Source organism: Gavialis gangeticus, unplaced genomic scaffold (assembly GCF_001723915.1).
Source record: "Gavialis gangeticus isolate Ggan-Ray unplaced genomic scaffold, GavGan_comp1, whole genome shotgun sequence".
NCBI lineage: Eukaryota > Metazoa > Chordata > Crocodylia > Gavialidae > Gavialis > Gavialis gangeticus.
In genome coordinates, this window is record NW_017729025.1 from 8447855 (window position 1) to 8467338 (window position 19484).

The 19484-nt window shown below is 43.8% G+C and overlaps 1 protein-coding gene across 1 annotated transcript in view; it reads left to right on the forward strand.

The window, feature by feature from the left end:
- The window catches only part of SOS2 (SOS Ras/Rho guanine nucleotide exchange factor 2), a gene marked incomplete at its 5' end in the record, with an annotated part of 56304 nt that overhangs the window by 21606 nt on the left and 15214 nt on the right, over window positions 1-19484 (forward strand). The window contains 8 exons of the mRNA XM_019519878.1: window positions 4756-4837; window positions 7678-7800; window positions 10150-10253; window positions 12047-12269; window positions 13682-13801; window positions 15221-15383; window positions 16691-16808; window positions 17879-18051. Coding sequence (XP_019375423.1) covers window positions 4756-4837; window positions 7678-7800; window positions 10150-10253; window positions 12047-12269; window positions 13682-13801; window positions 15221-15383; window positions 16691-16808; window positions 17879-18051 — 1106 coding nt within the window. The remainder of the gene's footprint in view (window positions 1-4755; window positions 4838-7677; window positions 7801-10149; window positions 10254-12046; window positions 12270-13681; window positions 13802-15220; window positions 15384-16690; window positions 16809-17878; window positions 18052-19484) is intronic.

The window sequence follows — 19484 nt, forward strand, 5'->3', positions numbered from 1 at the left end:
AATTTTAGTAAAGCTGTCTGTCATGTGAACTGCTGAGTGTCCTTCAGTTCAGAGGGCTACAAATAAGACTGGTGTCCTCATGTTTTGGAACAGGGACTTGACATTTCAGCAGCAAAACCCTCTTGGCTTCAAGAATGTGCCGTCTGCCACCTCATTCAGAGGCACCCTAATTTCTCAAATTATGAGCCTCAGGAAGAACCACCATTTGCACTTCCTCTGTAGAGACATAGCTGAATTGAGCAGGTTCTGCCAAGGTTGCTGCATCGGGGGGAAACGGGAACGTGTCAGGATTAAGACTGGCTTTAGGTAAAACCTTAATTAGAACCCGTGTGCTTATTTCAGTGGTCCTCAACCCTTTCAGAGTCAGGACACTCCCCAAAACACTTATAAATGTGACAGCATCTCCGGTTGAGAACCACAGTTGTGCTGCCTCAGTTTCTTTCCATGGTTCTCAGCCAGGGTGCTTCATGCTTTTCCCTGTATTAGGATTATCTGATGAACCTAAAACAGATGGGAGCAGAGGCACAAATAACGAGTTTTGTGCTCTGGGCAAAACTTCCCTGTGTGGTGGTGGCAGGGGGAGGTTGTGGGGGAGAGGGGGGAAGAAAGCTGCTCTTACCTGTGCAGAGTGCCCTGCACTTGGCTTCTTTGGCCAGGCGAATTACTTCAACCCAGCCTGGATCCTCCAGCCAGGAATTGCAAAGGGCTGCAGTTGAAGTGCATGCTCTTGCCATAGCACTTCCTGATCTGACTGCACGTGCTTGTCCCAAGAATAGAGGGTGCAGAACAGTCCCACCTGCTTGGCACACCTCTGTTTCTGTCTAGAGCACGTGGGCTCAGACCAGGAAGGTGTCTGAGAAGAGTGTAGGCTCCAGACACAGCTGCGGGGAAGATCCACCTAGCTGTGGCAGCACCTGCACTCGGTGTGCCTGAAAAGCTCTTCCAGCACCCTGGTTGAAAACCAACCACATGTGTTGGTCCTGTGATTATTCCAGAGGCCATTGTCTTTCTAGTGTGACTGGCCTAGTTGCAGCCAGGAAAGTTTAGGTTGGATATTAGCGAAAACTTTGTCACTAGGAGGGTGGTGAAGCACTGGAATGGGTTACCTAGAGAGGTGGTGGTATCTCCATTCTTGGGGGGCTTTTTTTATACTCAACAAAGCCCTGGATGGGCTGATCTAGTTAGGACTGGTCCTGCTTAGAGCAGGGGTTTGGACTAAATGTCACCTCCTGAGGTCCCTTCCAACCCTCTTTTCTGTGATTCTGCGATTCTGCTTTGGCAGTGAATCCAGGTGGTTTATCATCTTTAGGATGCCTTCAGTTGGAGGGAATTTTCAGGAACAGAAAGGAAGTCATTGATTAATACTGTACAGGAGAATTTCAAAAGCTAAGGAAGATGATCATGTCCAGTGCTACAGAGGAAGGAAAATGCCATTATCCATTCCTTTGCCTTAGGGGAAAATATCCCTTCCTGTCTCCAGATTTGGAGATTGGTGTGAGCCAGAGCAGAAGAGTGAGCCCCTCTAGCAGGGAAATTTTGGGTCTTCCAAGTACCAGCAGGACCATGTCAATTGAATGCTGCCCTAGAGAACTGGATTCTCTCTTTATTCCTCTGACTTCCTATGTAATACTGAGAAAATCACTTAAATCAGACATTCACAGATGTCCGCTAGCTGTTTGTTCCTCACTTTCTGCAGAGTCATTTTATCACACTTATGTGTTGAGTTGCAGATATGCTGTGAATTTAACACCTACAAATGAAGTCTATGAAAATCATGCCTTGAACACAGTGCTATGAAAATCTACTCTGAATGTATTTTAAAAAGTTGGATCATGGGCAGCACAAATTAGGCATCCCATATTAGCTTCTGCTTTTGACATTAATGCATCTCCATTCACCATCTTTAAAATGCTACCTCATCTCACTGAGCTATTAGGAAGAAAGTCCATTACAGTAAACTGTTCAAGTGCTGCAGTGATAATTTCCTCATGGGCTTTTTCCATGTGTTTCATTTTTCTTCAAAGCAGGTTCAAATGGTGTGTAGCAAACAGCACAATAATTGGATGAGGAAAAACAGAATATTAAAAAGTTGCTTATTCAGTGAGCACCATCCAGCATTGGCAAGGAGGCAAGGGGTCCTGTCGAAAATTAGTACGTGACATTAGCTGTGTCATAAACAGGGATCTGGGTATTCCATTTCCCACAGAGAAAAATGCAGATTTCCCCTTTTACCTGAGGAAAAACACAGATTTTTCATTTTAATGGAGAAACACGTGGATTTTTCAGTTTTGCAAGCAGCTCTCTGCAGGCTGGCAGAGCTCCAGCCTGCAAGGGGCGGGGGAGTGGAAGGAAGGCAGTCAGGCAGGGGTGCCATGCACATGCACACGTTCACATGTGCACATGGCTGCCGGGTAGCCTGGAGAGCAGCTCCTGCAGAGAAGTCTGTGGGGGTTGCAGATTGAGGGACCCCATGGGGAGGGAGGGAGTTGGGCTGGGGCTGCTGCCCGGCCAGGCGGTGCATGGGGCCTGGGGCTGAAATGTGCAGCCACCAGGCCCCAGGGGGAGAAGGACGGGGCCGCGGGCAGCTCATCTGGAGAGCAGGGAGTGTGGGCCGGTTCCCCGCTGCTGCATGTGCTCCTGGGGATGGCAGGGGGGACCCACCCCCTCCCCAGATTTGTGCATGGGGCAGGAGCAGGTGCAGGCTGCCCACTGTGGGCTCAGGCTTCCTATCCTGCTGCCCTCCCCCAGGGCCTCTGCAGCCCAGTGGGTGAGACCCAGCACGGCAGACCAGATCGGGTCCACGTGGGAAAGCTCCTTGCCACTGTGAGCTCCACACTGCCCCAGCAAGGCGTCTCCTGCCCACCTGGCAGCAGTGGGGGTGGCAGCATGGGGTTGTGCCCCCTTGCTGCTGCAGGGCAGGCAGGGAGCGCGTCACCAGGGTGGCAGCACAGAGCTCACAGTTGCAAGAGCTTCCCTGCCCAGCTCCGCTCTGCCCTGCCACCCTGGGTCATATCCACTGAGCTGCGGAGGCCCCAATGGAGGACAGGGAGCCTAAGCCCGCATCCACCCCCCACCCCTGCACACGGATCTGGGGGGCATCAGTCCACCTTGCCCCCCCCCACCCCAGGGAATGCATGCAGCATCGGGGAACTGGCCCCACTCCCTGCCTGAGCCCGCAGCAGGCAGCCTGCACCCGCCCCTGCCCCACGTGCTCTGCTCCAGCCGTGCCGCTCATAGGGGAGGGGAAAGCAGGCTCCGTGCTCCACTACGCCACAGCAGCTGGGGTTCAGATGCTGCTGTGGGGGGGAAGGAGGATGCGAACCTGGGTCCCTGGCCCTGTAGCCCTGGCAGCTAGAAGTCCCCTCTGGTAGACCTGTGGGTGGGGGCAAGGGGCACCAACAGAGGTGATAAGTGAGGGGCACCAGAAGGACTTGGGGGAGGCTGTTGGAGGGGGGGAGTGAGGGACATGCATCTGCATTCTGTGAGCCAAGGGGGAAGGGAGAGCTCTGATTTTTCATGATAAAAAACCCCAAAATCAAACACCTAAATTTATACATTTTTAGAATTTACTTTATTATATTGATGAGGCACTGGTAGCCTTCTGAATTGCTTTAAAATGGTAAATATATCAATAAAACATTGTGTTCATTTGATACCTATATACAGTATGTAGTGATGTGTCATTTTAATCACGGATTTTGGGGGTTTTATCAGAGAATATGCAAATTTTTTTTATTTTTATTTTTTTTTACCAGGGAAAACCAGCTGATAAACAGTAGAACAGATTCCACAACTTTTTCAGGGCAATCTCCATCATTAGAAGACTTTAAGTGTAGGTTGGACAAACACTTGGTTGGGGTGGTTTAGATGAGGATGGTTGATCCTGCTATGAACAGGGGGCATTGAACTAGATTAGTGGTGCTCAGATCCTGACCCACAGAGCAGTGTCATCCTGTCCACAGGGCTCACCACCAGTCTGCAAATTTGGTGGCGGGGGAGTGGCAGCAGCATTTAATTGCTGCTTTCCTGCTGCCATTTTTTCGTTCCCTGTGGGCAGTCCTGTGGGCCAAATAACGTGGCCCTGCATGCAGTCAGATTGCATGTGGGGTCAGGCTGGTGTATGGCCATATCCAGGCACAGGATGGCTTTCTGAGTTCCCTTCCAAGCCCTATTCTAGAAATTGCACGAAAGGGCTGAATTCAGATATCGTAAGTCAGGAGTGACCAACCTATGGCACAAGTGGGACAGACAGCCTTTTATGTGCAGTACCCAACAGATCAGAGAGGGAACAGGCAGCACAGCAGCTGGTAAAGAAGGAAGCAGAAAGCAGAGCAGGAGTTTAGGCAGAGGAAGGGAATTAGGGTGGGTCTCGGGGAGGACATGGGGCTTAATTGCGGCACACCTGTCAAACAGGTTGACCCTCACAAGTGACCTTAATTTTGAAACTTCCTAAATTTGAATGCTTGACTTCACAACCTCTTGCCACTAGCATGCCATATCTTTTAATACATTTTTCAATGGCACTTATGGTATTAAAAAAAAAAGGCATTTGATGCAACTGCATCTGAATCATGCTATACAATTGTTAAAGTAATTCTGATTTATTGCCATTAAACACTCCTTCTACTTGTTTTTAAATCTGTCTTATTCCAGCATAATTTTACAGTCGAGATTTGTGTGCATTACAGTTTGATTTTTAATAAAAGCTAAAATCATTCAATAACATTCTTTTATTTTCTTGCTTTGCTTTTACAGATCCGAATTTTGTACGCACTTTCCTTACCACATACCGCTCCTTTTGTAAGCCCCAAGAACTGTTAAATTTGTTGATCGAAAGGTAAGCAGAAAACTTTGTTCTGGGGTGTTCATTTTAGTCCACCTGCTGTTTTTCACCTGATGTTTTGGAAACAATATAATGGCATGTTTTGGTCTGGCCAGTGTACCAGATATTCATAGTTTTTCAAGTTTCCCTATATTTGTAAAACACAACTGGTTTGGTTTGGTTTGGTTTTTCTTTTCTTTTTTGTGTTTTTCTTAAACAATGAAAGTTTAACACTGCTCCTTTTCTCCAGATTGTTATATTAACCAATTCCAAATTTCAGGCTATAGCTGTACTAATAAAGTACACTTAATTAAGGCTGATATTTTTCTTTCGTAAGACAAAAATGGGGTCTGTATCTTGTTCTTTGCGCACTTTGGTGTTTTTGTAAATTTGGGAGCTCTTGGCCATCAGCAACATTACCAGGATCACTACGTGGAAGTGGCTGTCGTGTAATAGCAGGGCATACTCCACAACATAGCCCAGCTCATCGCCCCATGAGTATCCCCGTTTGGGTACACGTGCACTCCTTCATCCACTACCAAAGGATGTCTTGGGGCCTTGAGCATGTGTGTGGGTGCATGCTAGGCATGAGTCCTTAATTTGAAAGACTTTAGTCTGACCATAGTTTCAGATCCTGGCAGGGCTGGCTGAGCTTCAGCTTCACAAAAAGTAACATGAGGATCATACTGTGTGTGTGTGTTTTGGAGAACTCAGAGGGGGTGGATATATTTTCTTCATGAATATTAAAGGACTCTGGTATTTTTATAAAAAGGAGCTGACAACATGGGTAAAGAGAGGTGGTGGAATCTCCATCCTTTAAGGTTTTTAATGCCCTGCTCAACAGTGACCTACTTGGGGCTGGTCCTGCTTGGAGCGGCAGGTTGGACTACATGTGACCTCCTGAGGTCCCTTCCAGCCCTCATTTTCTGTGATTCTGTAAAACGATTCTTCCATTTTCATATTATGCCACTTGTCATGCAGCTGTTGCCTACCTCTTCCAGTGTTGCAAAGTAGTTTGATGTGTAACTTTGTGAATCCCACTGGTGCCCTTGAACTGGAAGTCACTATATTCATGACAGTGACAGTATCACATCATAATAGCTTTACTAGTGATAACAAGCACAGGGTTATAGCACTTCCATTATGGACCACTTGTTACAGCTACAGTACAAAGAAGGAGCTTTTGATCTGAAACATCATTGTTTGTTATAAGCTTGAAAATGTTGGAGGTGGGGTTTTAATTTGATTTGATTGGCTTTTTTTAAATGTATTTGACTGGTGGGGATGGAGAAAAAACAAATATGACAGAACAAGAGATGTCCTTATCACTCCCTGACCATTTTGCCTATGTCTTATCCCACTGTCTCCTTACCTTTATAGTTTTATAGTTGGTAGGGTCAGAAGGGAACTGAGCAGATCATCAAGTCTGACCCACTGCTATGGGCAGGAAAGAATGCTGGGGTCAAATGACCCCGGGTAGGTGTCTGTCTAGCCTCCTTTTAAAGACCCCAGGTTGGAACGAGCATCACTTCCCTTGGAAGTTGGTTCCAGATCCTAGCCGCCCTGACTGTAAGGTAGTGCCTCCTGATATCTAGCCTGATATCTTGCTGTCCTTCTAGTGGTAAGCTTTTGGGGTCGTGGATCATGTCACCCAGTGCACATGTAGTGGTGCTCCAGTCTGAAGTCCCTTGCACTCTACTAAACAGTAATAGCAAAAGTGCCTGGTTTTTAATTATGTAGCTCTGTACACAAACACAAGGATTTTCTAGCTCTAAAAGATATGGTCCTTGTCACCAGCAGCTTGCAACCTAACAGTGCAAGACTCAAAACTTCTTGAGTAATAAACATTTGTAGTGAAATCAGTAGTGTAATTACTCATGGATTTAAGGAAGAACTTGGAGGGATGCTGGTGGGAAAGAGATGCTTATTTAAAGTGAAGGGGTCAGGAGGTAAGACATGAAGAAAGGGGAAGAGAATAAGAAAAAGTGAGGTAAGGTTTAGATGTGGGTAGGGTTTTATAGGACTCTGAAGATGATCGAGCTCACAGATGGATCATAGTTAAGAATCAGAGGAGGGGGCAAAAATAAAGTTGAAAAAGAGCAGTAATGCAGTCCTTAACTTTGTATTACATAACCAAAGGTGTGGACTTCCAGATAGCCGGGTAGTGAATCAGATGGGATTAAGGCTATATGTACTTGCCTATGATCGCTGTGTGTGCTGCCTGCTGCTGCCCTGGTGTTTGCCTGCCCCTATTGTCACAGTCCAACTACAGCCAGTGACAGCAGATTCAAAGCTGTGAGGTGCTGAGTTAGAGTGTAAAAGCTGCTATTGTAGGCAGCTGCTGCAGGACATGGCTTTTTCTGTTCTGATTCGATCACAGTACGAGTGCTGCGTTTCCCAATAACGTACAGCAGTTCTCTCTCTTGGACCAGTGCATGCCACAGTTCCCATGTTGTCATGACTCATTTGTGAGTAGCACCTCTCCTGAACCAGTCAGGGCCAAATGTCACTGGGGTAGATGCACTAAAAGATGAGGCTGGAATTAAGTTAATACAGATGGTTTCTTCATTTATTCAGGATCTTTCAATATTAACTGTTTGTGGTTGATTTTCCTTTTAAATGGCTTGTGGTAGAAAGGTGGTGTTGGGTTATTTGATCCCAGCAGTCTTTCCTGTCCAGAGCAGGGGGCTGGACTTGAGGATCTCATGAGTCCCTTCCAGCTCTAAATTTCTGTGAATCTGAACATTTCAGCTACAACTATGTACAAACACTTCTAAGAATAGGTCCTCTTGCCTTAATTCATTAATCATTCCATGTGTTAATTCATTAATCATTGCCATTGAATTTATTTAAAGGTTTGAAATCCCAGAGCCTGAGCCTACTGAAGCAGACAAACTGGCTATAGAGAAAGGAGAGCAGCCCATCAGTGCAGACCTGAAAAGATTTCGAAAGGAATATGTCCAGCCAGTACAACTCAGGTTTGGATGTTTTCGTATTTACTTTGGACAGACTTTAACTTAAGTGTTATTCTGAGGTTGAGGAAATCAGATTCCCTTGAGACTGGTGTCAAATGAATGGTCCCAAACTATGTTCTCATTAGTCATTTGGGATTTTGTGAACAAGGCATGGCAGGCGAGTAATCAAGGGAGGGCTACCTTACAGATTTTGCTGGGCAGGAGCCATATGCCTGCCCGGGGTGGGGACAGCTGCCTCTGGGGGCTCCATCCTGTTACACCAGTAACCCTATTTCCTCACACTGTTCCCTTCTCATGTTCTCACTGTTCAGCAGTCTGTAGAGAAGGTGAATGTGAGACTTATTGGAACAGGGAAACTAACAGAGAACTAATGGGGGTTGTGACTGAACGTAGGATTGGAAGAAACCTCCCAGATCATCACGTCTGGACCACTTCCGTTGCAGGCATCTCAGCATATCAACCCTTCATAAACTGATCAAGCTCTGTCTTAAAACTAGTTAGTTTCATCCCCGCTTTACTCCTCGACTTGGAGGCTGTCTCAGAACCTCGCTGCTCTTGACTGTCTTCTGATTTCCAATATAAATGTAATCATGGGCAGTTGATATCAGTTTGTTCTTGTTCCAGCCTTGTCCTTTTGCTTGCATAGCTCATTTCCCTCCCTGATGTTTACACCCCATTGAGAGAATAATCATATTCTTGCTCGGCATTCATTTGGCCAAGCTGAGGAAGCCAAGTTCTCTTAGCCACCTCTTGTAAAATAGGCTTTCCATTTCTCTGGAGCTCTGTGATCATCCTCGGAGCTTTTTGCTGCCTGGAAATGTGCGTGGTGTTCTTGATGAAGCCTTATTAAGACCTTATACAACGCTATTAACCCTACTTGCCTCTTGCCACAGTACCTTGCCTTGGATTACATTCCCCTTTTTTCACAGCATATGTAGCATGACCGAGTTATACTGTGTCTGTCCTGTATCCTAGAGCAGTGGTTTTCAACCTGTGGGGTCCATGAAAGATGACTCTGATCAATCAAAAGTATGTGAATACGCTCACTTGCCATTCAAAGGGGTCTGTGCCTCCATTTGAAATTTGTTAGGGGTCTGCAAATGAAAAAGTTGAAAGCCATTGACCTAGATGTTCTTTCTCTCTCTCTCTTTCTCTCTCTCTCTCTCTCTCTCCCCCTTTTTTTTATTTTTTTGAGACCTCTTCTCAGCCCTCCATGCGTCTCACCCCCAGGTTGCACTACTAGTGCCATCACTCAGGGCTCCTGCTATCGTGCAGGGAGCCTGTTCTGACACGCTGGAGCACAGAAATTGCCACACTCTGTCAGCCTTCCATGTCACGTGTATCGGTGCCCCCACGCTAAAAAAATGGCAGCAGGGCACTTTGAACTAAAACATGTTTGGTGAGCTTTAGTTCAGAGCACCCCATGCCACTTTTCAGTGCGGGGATGCTGATGCAGAACTCAGGGGTGCTTTTAATTAGCACAGCTTACTAATTAAAGCACCCAGTGCTGCATCCCAGAGCACATATAAAAATACCCTTAAAGACTATTTAGTAGTCTCAGCTAGTGCAAAATGTTCAGTTTTCTTTTCTGGACTGACTTGGAACAGATTATATCTGTGTCACGTGAAGTGCTGCCTGCTTTGGATTCAGTTCAAGGTATTCTAATGCATCTAAATGCAGTGCGAGAGAATAGCTCAGATTATTTTGCTTGAAGGAGAGAAATAAATTGCATTATTCTGTTCCATCTCAAAAGTCAACATCATGTGATCAACTATTCAATCAATCATTTTAATATTTACTATTTAAGAAAATATAGAGAAAAAGCAAGTGAAAAATTGTGGGTTTTTTGGGGGTGGTGGGGGAGAATTAGATCTTATCCCACTTTTGTTACCATTTTTGTAAATAAAATGATGCAGTAACAATATGGTTAGAAAATTTTATAACAGCATAACTTGATAACCAGCTTTTGAAAGAAAAGTCCAAATTAAAATAACATTTTTTTTTTACTTAAACTGCTTATAAGAACATTGTCTTGATTTTTTTCCCCCTTTATAGTTTTCTTTTTTCATTTCTCTGTAGCACTCGAGCATTCATGGTTTGGGGGGTTTTAAATCCTGAAAATTACAGTGTTAACACTGAGACCAGTCAAAGACAAGGCTACCTCCAAAGTCTTAGCCACACCCCATTGTGCATATGCATTACGATTAGTCTTTTATTACATAATCGCATGCAGCTTTTGCAGGACCCAGGGTTCATTCAGCTTGCAAGTTGGATGTAGTTGAGGTTCAAAAACACAAAAAGTGATTTTCTCCCCTTCCCCCCTTACTCCTTTCCCTCCACTCTGTTTTTCAGGATATTAAATGTTTTTCGACACTGGGTAGAACATCATTTTTATGACTTTGAACGAGATCTGGAGTTACTTGACAGACTGGAGACATTTATTTCAAGTGTAAGAGGTATAGTATCATTATAATTTGCTTGCTTGCATGTTTGCTTGTTTTACTTTCTTTTATATTCTGGGTGCTTAATCCTGCCGGGTTTTTTTATTTGTAACAGCTCACATGAGCACATCAGTCTTGCAGCATAAATGTTAGCACAGTTGAGCCTGAGGCTTGACTTGTTATCAGCAAATAACTTTTAACAGTATTGCATTATGTTATCAAAGTTTTATCTAGCTTTTAAATATTTAATGTCAACATTTTCTGGAGCCCATATGACTCTTCTAGAATTCAGAACCTCTTCCTCTTTCACACTGAATTCCTGGAGAATTAACTTCTTCAGAATTGTATATTGATATTAATTAACAAAAATGGCAGTTGAAGCTACATTGCTGATGCTAGAGACCGTATTTAGATTACCAAAGTAGGCATCCAACAGTACATTTCTGGGTCACTAATTTATAAATGAGCAATTCATCCCCAGCTGGTTGACAGTCACAGCATGAGATGTTGCTGATAAAGACTTCGTTTTATCCAGCCCCTTGAAAGAGGTTTAACTTGGACTCCCTAGAATACCCAGTCACTTCATGTACTGTGCCTTTATCAAGCAAGGGGAGATCATTCAAAGATAAATGTTATGGACTTCTGTTCCTCAGATCTTTTCAATCAAATGTGAATTTTCACAATCCAGTGTAAAGTTGTCACTTGAACTGCAAACAGTAAACTCTAATAAGGTGTGACTTAGTGAAGGACCCAGCAAAAGCCAATGCTGGACTTGGGGAAGAGTGTAAAACAGGACCCAGGACTTGCCAGGGAGACCGCCCCCCCACAATCATCCAGCATCCCCTCCCCAGCCATCTAATCCAGGCAAGTGGGGAACCAGTGGAGAAGAACCAGCTGAAAACTCCAGCTGTTAGGAAGAGAAGCTGCCAAAGCTAGGAGAACCACCGTTTGGAGAACATGGCTGGAACATCTCTGCCCTGAACTGAGCAGTTGTTTTGCTCTGACCTTTTCCATCCCTAAAGTTAAGGAAAGATGGATTAAAGTCACCTTGTGTGGTATCAACATCTGTAGAAGAGAATGCAGCTAAAAAAATAAGGAACCAAGAGATCTAGGTGATTCAGCTATGTAAAAAGTCAACCAGACTCCAAGTAGCTGCATAACACTTCAGAGGATTTCCAACAGTTTTTTGATTGGACTCTGCCCATCCGCCTCCTGTTTCTGTCCAACCACTTTCCTTCCACTTTGCTCAGCCTCTTTACTTCAGCTTCATTCCAGACCTGGCCCTTGACTCCCTTCTTCTCACCCCTCTTCCCTTCACTTCCCCCTACCTCCCCCCATTTAGTTGATCCTCTCCAGGTTAGCCTGAAGCCTGGCAAAAGTTAGGGAAGGGAGCTGTTTAGTCTCTACGGTTCCACCCTGCCCTATTTTCTGCCTGTGTTGATTGTAAATTTGTCAGGGCAGGGGTGGACTATTATTCTGGGGGGTATTTGGAGAGCCCAAAGATGTCACACTCTTGGTTGCCCCTAAGGCTCTGCTATAATAAGCATGAAAAATTCACCCCCAGAATGAGCACCATGCCTACGTTTGCAGGCACAAATGCAGATAATTGTGGGAGCTATGGGGCATGTTTTCAAACAAGCCTAAAACATGATTTATAACAGGTTTAGGTAAGTTTTAGTCCTATCCAAAAGTAGTGATTGCCAACCTCATTTCATAGCAGTAGCAGAAGGATACATCAGCCTGAAACCCCTTTTGGGAATCTGTCACGGCATAAGTGTGAATCTTGTTTGATGGTTGGTATTTTGCAGGCAAATCCATGAAGAAGTGGGTGGAATCCATTGCTAAAATTATAAAGAGAAAAAAAATTGCTCAAGCAGATGGAATTAGTCATAATATTACCTTTGAGAGCCCACTGCCACCAATTGAATGGCATATTTGCCATGTTGGACAGCCTGAGATGTTTGACCTCATGACACTTCACCCCATAGAAATAGCTCGGCAGCTGACACTTCTAGAATTTGATCTCTACAGGTGAGTGTTCAAATAATGAATGTTCCCTAACTAACTTTGTGTTGGTCCCATATAGCTCACTATTTGAAGGGCTTGAAGATGCAAATTTCCTTTTCTTTACTAGAGAGAGCTACCAGAATATGGTGATCTAAAGTACTTTACTTGTATATGGGAGCGGGGGAGTGGATACTTTGTTTAGTCGCACTTCAAAAGTTTAACTGGCCATGATAATTCAATCTGGAAATTGTATTTACTAAATGGCAGTCATTTTATTATAGCTACCCCACAGCTTTCCCTTCCTTTGGAAGGGAAACATTTAAACAGGGATGTCAGTATTGCTTGGGCCCCTGGACTCGTTCCAGGCTGCAGGGCTCTTCACAGGCCAGATTTAAACTCGCCTCCAGTGGTGGGGTGAGTGGTGATGATGTTAACCCCTACATGGGCCCGAGCTGCTGGGTCAGCTCAGGCACCTTCAGAGCTTAACAACACCATCATTAGCCCTTCCACTGCTGAAACGTGTCCCCATGGGGCTCTGTACTCAGGATTTCAGCAGTGTGAACCCCCATGGCATCCTGAGCTATCATGTCAGTTCAGAGCCATGGGAGCTAATGCTGCTGTTGCTAACCCAGCCACTGAATCCCTGGCCCTTCCAGGAGCTCCACAAGTCAGAAGACATAGCTCTGGGAGCCCAGTCCAGCCTGTGGGCCACGTTTGACACGTGCATTAAGGTAATCACCTTGCTGTTCAGTTCAAAGAATCTGCTATGAACTGAGTCTGCTCTCCTTTGCTTTTCTGATTTGCAGTGTCACAGTTGGCTTGCTCTGCACGCTGGAATAGAGTATGTAGGGCGAAAAACAAAATCAGATTTACTAAGATGCATATTAAATTTCTGCCAGGACAAAATATGGATAATAAATTAAGACACTAAAATGTGCGTGTAGTTGATATTAGCTCCCGAATGGGCCAACCTTGTAGTATTTAAAGCTTAAACCAGTGTGGGAGGGGTGTTTTATAAGGCATGCTGGTTGCGTCCAAGAGGATTTTGTTCCCCAAGGACCATCATAAAAGCTAATGGTATGCATATGCACCAAAATGAAGACATGGTTGCAGCCTGCACTGACATCTGTACTGGCTGAGTTGAGTCAGCATGGATCACAACAGCAGTGAAGATGAAGCTTTAGCATGCACTAGCAGACAGAGCACAGCACTTGGGATATGGTCATTGTTGCTAGCTCATGCTACTGCCTCCATTAGTATCTGTACTGATGTGTCAGTCTCAAGGCTGCCTTGAATAACTCTCTCATGGAGGAGTCTATTGGCTTCTATTTATCAAATATCAAGTCACATTAGGGCCAGAAATAATCTCCCTACCCAAACCTGCAACACATGAATTAAGCTATTAAAACATCCCTTTGCTGCTTTTTCTTTAACAGGGCAGTGCAGCCTTCTGAACTTGTAGGGAGTGTGTGGACTAAAGACGACAAAGAAATCAACTCTCCAAATTTGTTGAAAATGATTCGTCACACTACAAATCTTACGCTCTGGTTTGAAAAGTAAGTGCAGGGGGTGTTAGCATAGCAGTCTTGAATCAAACTGAAGATTGGGTTTTCTCCTGTTGCCTTAAAATTTGAATCAGCTGTATTTCAGTAACTATGAAGGCCTGTCTCTGTGCATGTGCTGCTGTAGGTTGTATGCGTGCTCCTTGTACCTGATGCCAGACTTCTGCCACCAGTTTTCACCTGATCCCTGCACACACTTTAGCTATGCTTATGAACCACATAAAGGGTTAATAAAGGACAATACAGGATGGACCACTCCAGCAGTCCCCTCCCCCCTGCCCTTAGATGCCACTGTAGCCTGTAACTTTTACTTTAGCAACTTCCCTTTCTAGTGGTATATAGTTAACTTCTTGGGATATGTCTGCATTGCAGTCAAAGTTGTGACCTACCCCAGTAATCTCACAGCAGTGTGGAACCTGGGTTTTAGTGCAAGCCAGCAACTGAATATTTATTCAGGATCCCAGGCAGGCTTGGAAGGCCATGCTGGTCCCCACTGTTGTTGGTATCTGGTTGGGCTGACTTAAAGCTAGCTTGGCTGCATCTCCGCAGGCTGTAGTCACTCGTAAACATACCCTTGGAATTGACTGTACTGTACGAGCTTATATAAAATAGGGGTGATTTTTAAGGGGCACAAGGAGTTTCTTTTCTCTGTCTCTCACTCTTCATTTCCCATAGTTCCATTCTACCTACTCTCATGTACTGTTGAATATGTGCAGGGACAAGTACTTGAAGAAAGAAGGTCCTTATCTGTACAGTTACTGGAGTTTTGAGATGTTGCTCTGCATGTTCCACTACCCCCCCACTTCCCTTCTGCATTCTGTGGAGTCCCCAGCAGAGAAGGAACTGGTGCCACTTCCCCCTTTATCATCCTCAGTATGGTTTGCATGCAGATCAGGTAAATGCTGCTAGCAAAGATCTCTAGTTTTAGGCAGCTGGTGTACATGTACAACATAGAGGGATAACACATCTCAAAAAACTCCAGGTACGGTGCAAGTAACTTGTATTTCTGCAGAGAGGGTGTGATTGGCCCTCCATGAGACATAACCAAAAACCTTGTGTAGGCTGCTTTCCTCTTTTCAGTTTTAAATGACATATTTCGGGAAAAGCATCAAGAGTCTTTCTTTGAATATCCACAAATATTTTTTTTCTTTTCACTTCTCCATTTGAAAGTTTTTCACGCTTTTACTCTCTTAATCCAACATGTGTAATTACACCGTCCATTCGGTTTGCCCTTGTGACTCTTGAGACGACACCAAGGCTGTGCAAACAGAGTGCAATATCTAGAGTAATGGTATTCATTTTGACCTCTCCATTTGTTGAGACTAAAACTTAATCTCAATGCCTTTGTAAACTGTGAACTTTCTGTACCAACATTTCCAAAATTGCTTCTTTTTTTTCTTTTTTTTTTATTAGGTGCATAGTGGAAACAGAGAACTTTGAGGAGCGAGTGGCTGTGTTAAGTAGGATTATAGAGATCTTGCAAGTTTTTCAAGACTTAAATAATTTCAATGGTGTGCTGGAGATAGTCAGTGCGATGAATTCTGTGTCGGTGTACAGACTAGATCACACATTTGAGGTAAGTCTCATGCATCATACTTAAACTAACCTGAATCAAGAAGCACATACTCATTATTTAAAAGCCTAATGTGAAATGCTCACAGATAGCGTTGTCATAAAAGTTCAGGTTTTTAATGGGCTGTAGAGGCACTCGCCTGCTTGCTAGCTCCGTTCCCAGCCCAGTTAGCTGAATGTCACAATCATTTTCTGGCTGCCTAGTGACTTGTGTGAAATGAGTTTGTAGCCTTAGTTCAGTTCACTAGTGGATGGGAGGGAAGAAAACCCCAGAGCTGTGAACTTGCCAGTGCAAATGCTCTGACAGCAGGTTTCCTATTGAAATGGCAGGGGTGGAGGGAGCAGTGGTACTGCAGATCTCCACAGATTGCAGCTCTCGGGTAAGCAAGTTTCAAACAGTTCAGCTCTTCATAGGTGAAAACAAATACCTTGAACTCCCTTTGGGAGCAGAAGGGTTACAGCTAGGGCATGGGGAAGACATGCTGCCACAAAGGCAGGTGATCCCTTCTTCCTTTAGTTGCTGGGGCTGGAAGCTACAACCTCATTGCCACTGCTTGTCCCCTGTCCTATACTCTCCCCTCCTCCTGCTCCCTAGCTACAGGTGATCCCAAATGATCCCTTCTTCCTTTAGTTGCTCATCAGAAGGGTCCATGTACAGGATTGGACATTTACAGGCTGTGTTCCAGGCCCTTATTCAGGAAGGTGCAAGCTCACTTTAAGGACCCTGTTTCTCAATAGGGGTGCTGTTAAGCTTATTTTTAAGCTCTCCTGTTCTGCTTATGCTACCATACATTCAGACTGGCAGAAGCCAGCTTTAGCAAATTTCAAGTAAAACATTTGAACTATTGGAAATTAAGCAGCACTGACTTCAGAAACAAAAAAGTACAAGAGCTCATAGTTGCTTGGTGATATCTTTTATTGAACCAGCTCTGTAGTTGGGAGGGATTCTGGACAAGCGTTCAGGCACAAAGAGCAACTTTTCAACTAAAATTAGTCTGTAGTAAGCTATGAAGAGATACCAATGAAATAGGACTCTTGAAATTCAGACGACTATGTGTAAAGAAATATTTGTACAGGTATTGCTTCTAGATAAATGAGTGTGTTTAGTTTTGAAATGTGTACAGGACAAATCAGGATCATGTTTTTAACTGATGGAATAAAGCACGTGATATAGTAGCACGTAAAACATAAGCTCGTATCATGAAACCGAGTTTTTATTCAACTCTGGATGCGAGGGGTATGAGGATAACTTGTTTTTACTAACCATCCCGCACAAAAAATACACATTGCTTTTTCTCTTCGATAAATTAGGCATTACAGGAGAGAAAAAAGAAAATGTTGGATGAAGCAGTAGAACTAAGCCAAGATCACTTTAAAAAATACCTAGCTAAACTCAAGTCAATCAACCCACCCTGTGTGCCTTTCTTTGGTAAGTAGTACCACAGGGCCTGAGTTAAGGTCCTTCATACTGAATTTCTTTTCTGATTACATCTGTTGAACCTGTCTGAGGTTTTGTCAGGGGTATCAGACTTACCTTGTGCCCTGGCCTGGGTCCAAACCACGGGGCACGAGGAAGCTGTCACCACTGTCTGCCCACCATGCACCCTCTGCCACAGCAGACTTCCAGCACAGGGCATGTAGTGGGGGTCAATGCCTGGGGAGTTTGAGTTGCAGTAGTGGCAACTGGTGAAGGGGCCAGAGGGCAGTGGGCTGTGTCAGTCTTTTCTTGTCCTTCTGCTTCCAATTATTATTCTGCAGCAGGCCACTGTGCCCAGCCACACTGGTTGTCCGCTGGCCTGCATCGAGCAACGGTGTGGGCTGGATCTGGCCTGTGGACTGTTTGACACCCCTCTTCTATGTTGTCCTCTGCCAAGGGATTGTTCTCAGCCTGCACCTCCCCCTTGGTTTCATAGACTTGTAATGTTTGTGGGTACTTAACTCCAGCAGTGTTTCCAGTTACAGGTTAGGGGTGAAAATGTTTCTGCCTTCTTTTGGCATTTCTTAGGAATTTTGCATTTTCAAGAATAGTTTTGAAAAAAACTACATTAACAACTCCTACTTTTACTGAATTTTTTTACCTATTAAATATGCTAGTATTCCTTGGGAATATTTTATTTAAAGGTTTCCTCTTTGCTTTACAAAAAAGTTATTGAATATTGCCCTATGTGCACAAACTTCAGTTAAAGAAAATAAGATTTCTCTTAAAGCTTGAATTTCATCTCCTTTTTTGTTTTTCTTGACATCATCCCTTTACTGCATGCTGGGGATGTGATCTCTGAACTCCTGACCTCACTATAGTAATATATTATTGAGGTGACATTTTACTTCCCAGGAGAATGTACAGCCCCATTGCTGTTGCTGGTGAATTCAGTATTGGTGCATCAAAGGAAAAGGCTTCCTTGACTTATGTATAGAGCTCTTTTGTTGTCATTTGTCAGCAAGAATGAAAACGGGTGTTGGGCTGAAATGTGAAAATTGTCATCTTTTTTTTCAAATTAGGAATATATCTTACAAATATTTTGAAGACAGAAGAAGGGAATCCTGACTTCCTTAAAAGACAAGGGAAAGAGCTAATCAATTTTAGTAAGAGAAGAAAAGTAGCTGAAATTACAGGAGAAATTCAGCAGTATCAAAACCAGCCTTACTGTTTACGGATAGAGCCAGAAATACGGGTAATCAAAGAAGAATCGCAATATGCTTATGCTCATGAATGCGTGCTTACGTGTTACTAGGCACATAATGCAAACATTATAGTATAATCTATACTCACTGTAATTGTTCTGGCTGTGGTAGCAGCAGGTGTGAGGGAGGAACTGCCGTAATAGCAGAATAACTGCAAATGATAATCAGACATCTTCAAACATGCACAAATTCCAAATCCCTCCATAGTTCATCGTGTTAGATTTATGGCTAATTCAGTCACTGCTCTGCAGGAGATACTGCTTGCTTTTGCTGTTACATTTCACAAGCACTCTGGGAATGAGTGGATGTGTTTAATGTGGGAGGAATTAAGAATAGCTATCAATTTTAAAACACCAGAATGATATGATGACAAACCAACGGTTTGTATAGAGGAAAAGCATGCCTCTGATCTAGAATCAGTCCTTTGTTTTTATCCAGTGTATTTGAACCATTAAAGTGCATGCTGACAAAAACCTACTGAACAGGCTGAACACCCATAGGATGAGTTGGTTATGGATTGAAGCTAGTTAAGAACAGAAAAAAAATATGAGTAGGAATAAGTGATCATCTTTCAGTTCCATAAAACCTTAAAAAATAGGGTTTTTTTTTAATCCGGGTTCTGCCCAAGACTATCATTTATTATGTTCCCAAATTGCAAAGGGTACTGACAGTTACCTAGTAGGATTTGTAGCTGACAGTTGTTTAGGTTAGCCAAAGATTAGAGAATCCTGAAGAATTTAAAGGGACTTAAAGCAAGGTATATTGTCAACATGATCCCAAATGAAATCCCTTTGCAAACGTAAGATAATGCTTAGGGAGAGTAAGAACTTCAAATACCCGTATGTGCCTTCTGGGGTTTTACATTAATGAACAGCTCCAGGGGAAAAAAGACCTAAGCCAGCTTAGTAAGCACTTCTGCTCAGTTTACAGCAGCAGTCAAGAAGCAATAAACATTAGGCTGCAAAAAGAATGAGATGGAGAACAGACCTGAAAATATATTAATGCATTAAAAACCTGTTTAATAATAGATCATACACCCTCCCATGGAATACAGAGCCCAGTTTGGGCTGCCCTTTAAAATGTACTCTATTAAAAATCAGTATTTGTAGCATGCTTTTGAAGTTTTGCAGACAAGCCTAAGAAAAAAATATTCCAATTTAAAGTTACAGTGAGGAGAATGGTAATATTTTGAAACTAAGCCAAGAAAAGACAGAGGCATGGTTATTCTGTGCCCTTTGCACAAATCAGATTTGGAAGAAAAAATGTGGGTTGAGAACCAAGGAACTGGGAGATCTAGGCGACTACATTAAGTTTTGGTGTGAACTTAGTCATGACTCTATCCATTTTCCTTTTCTCTCAGTCTCTTCACTGTGACACCATTCTGTACCTGTCCCTCATACCCTCATGTTTGCAGTCCTGCTAC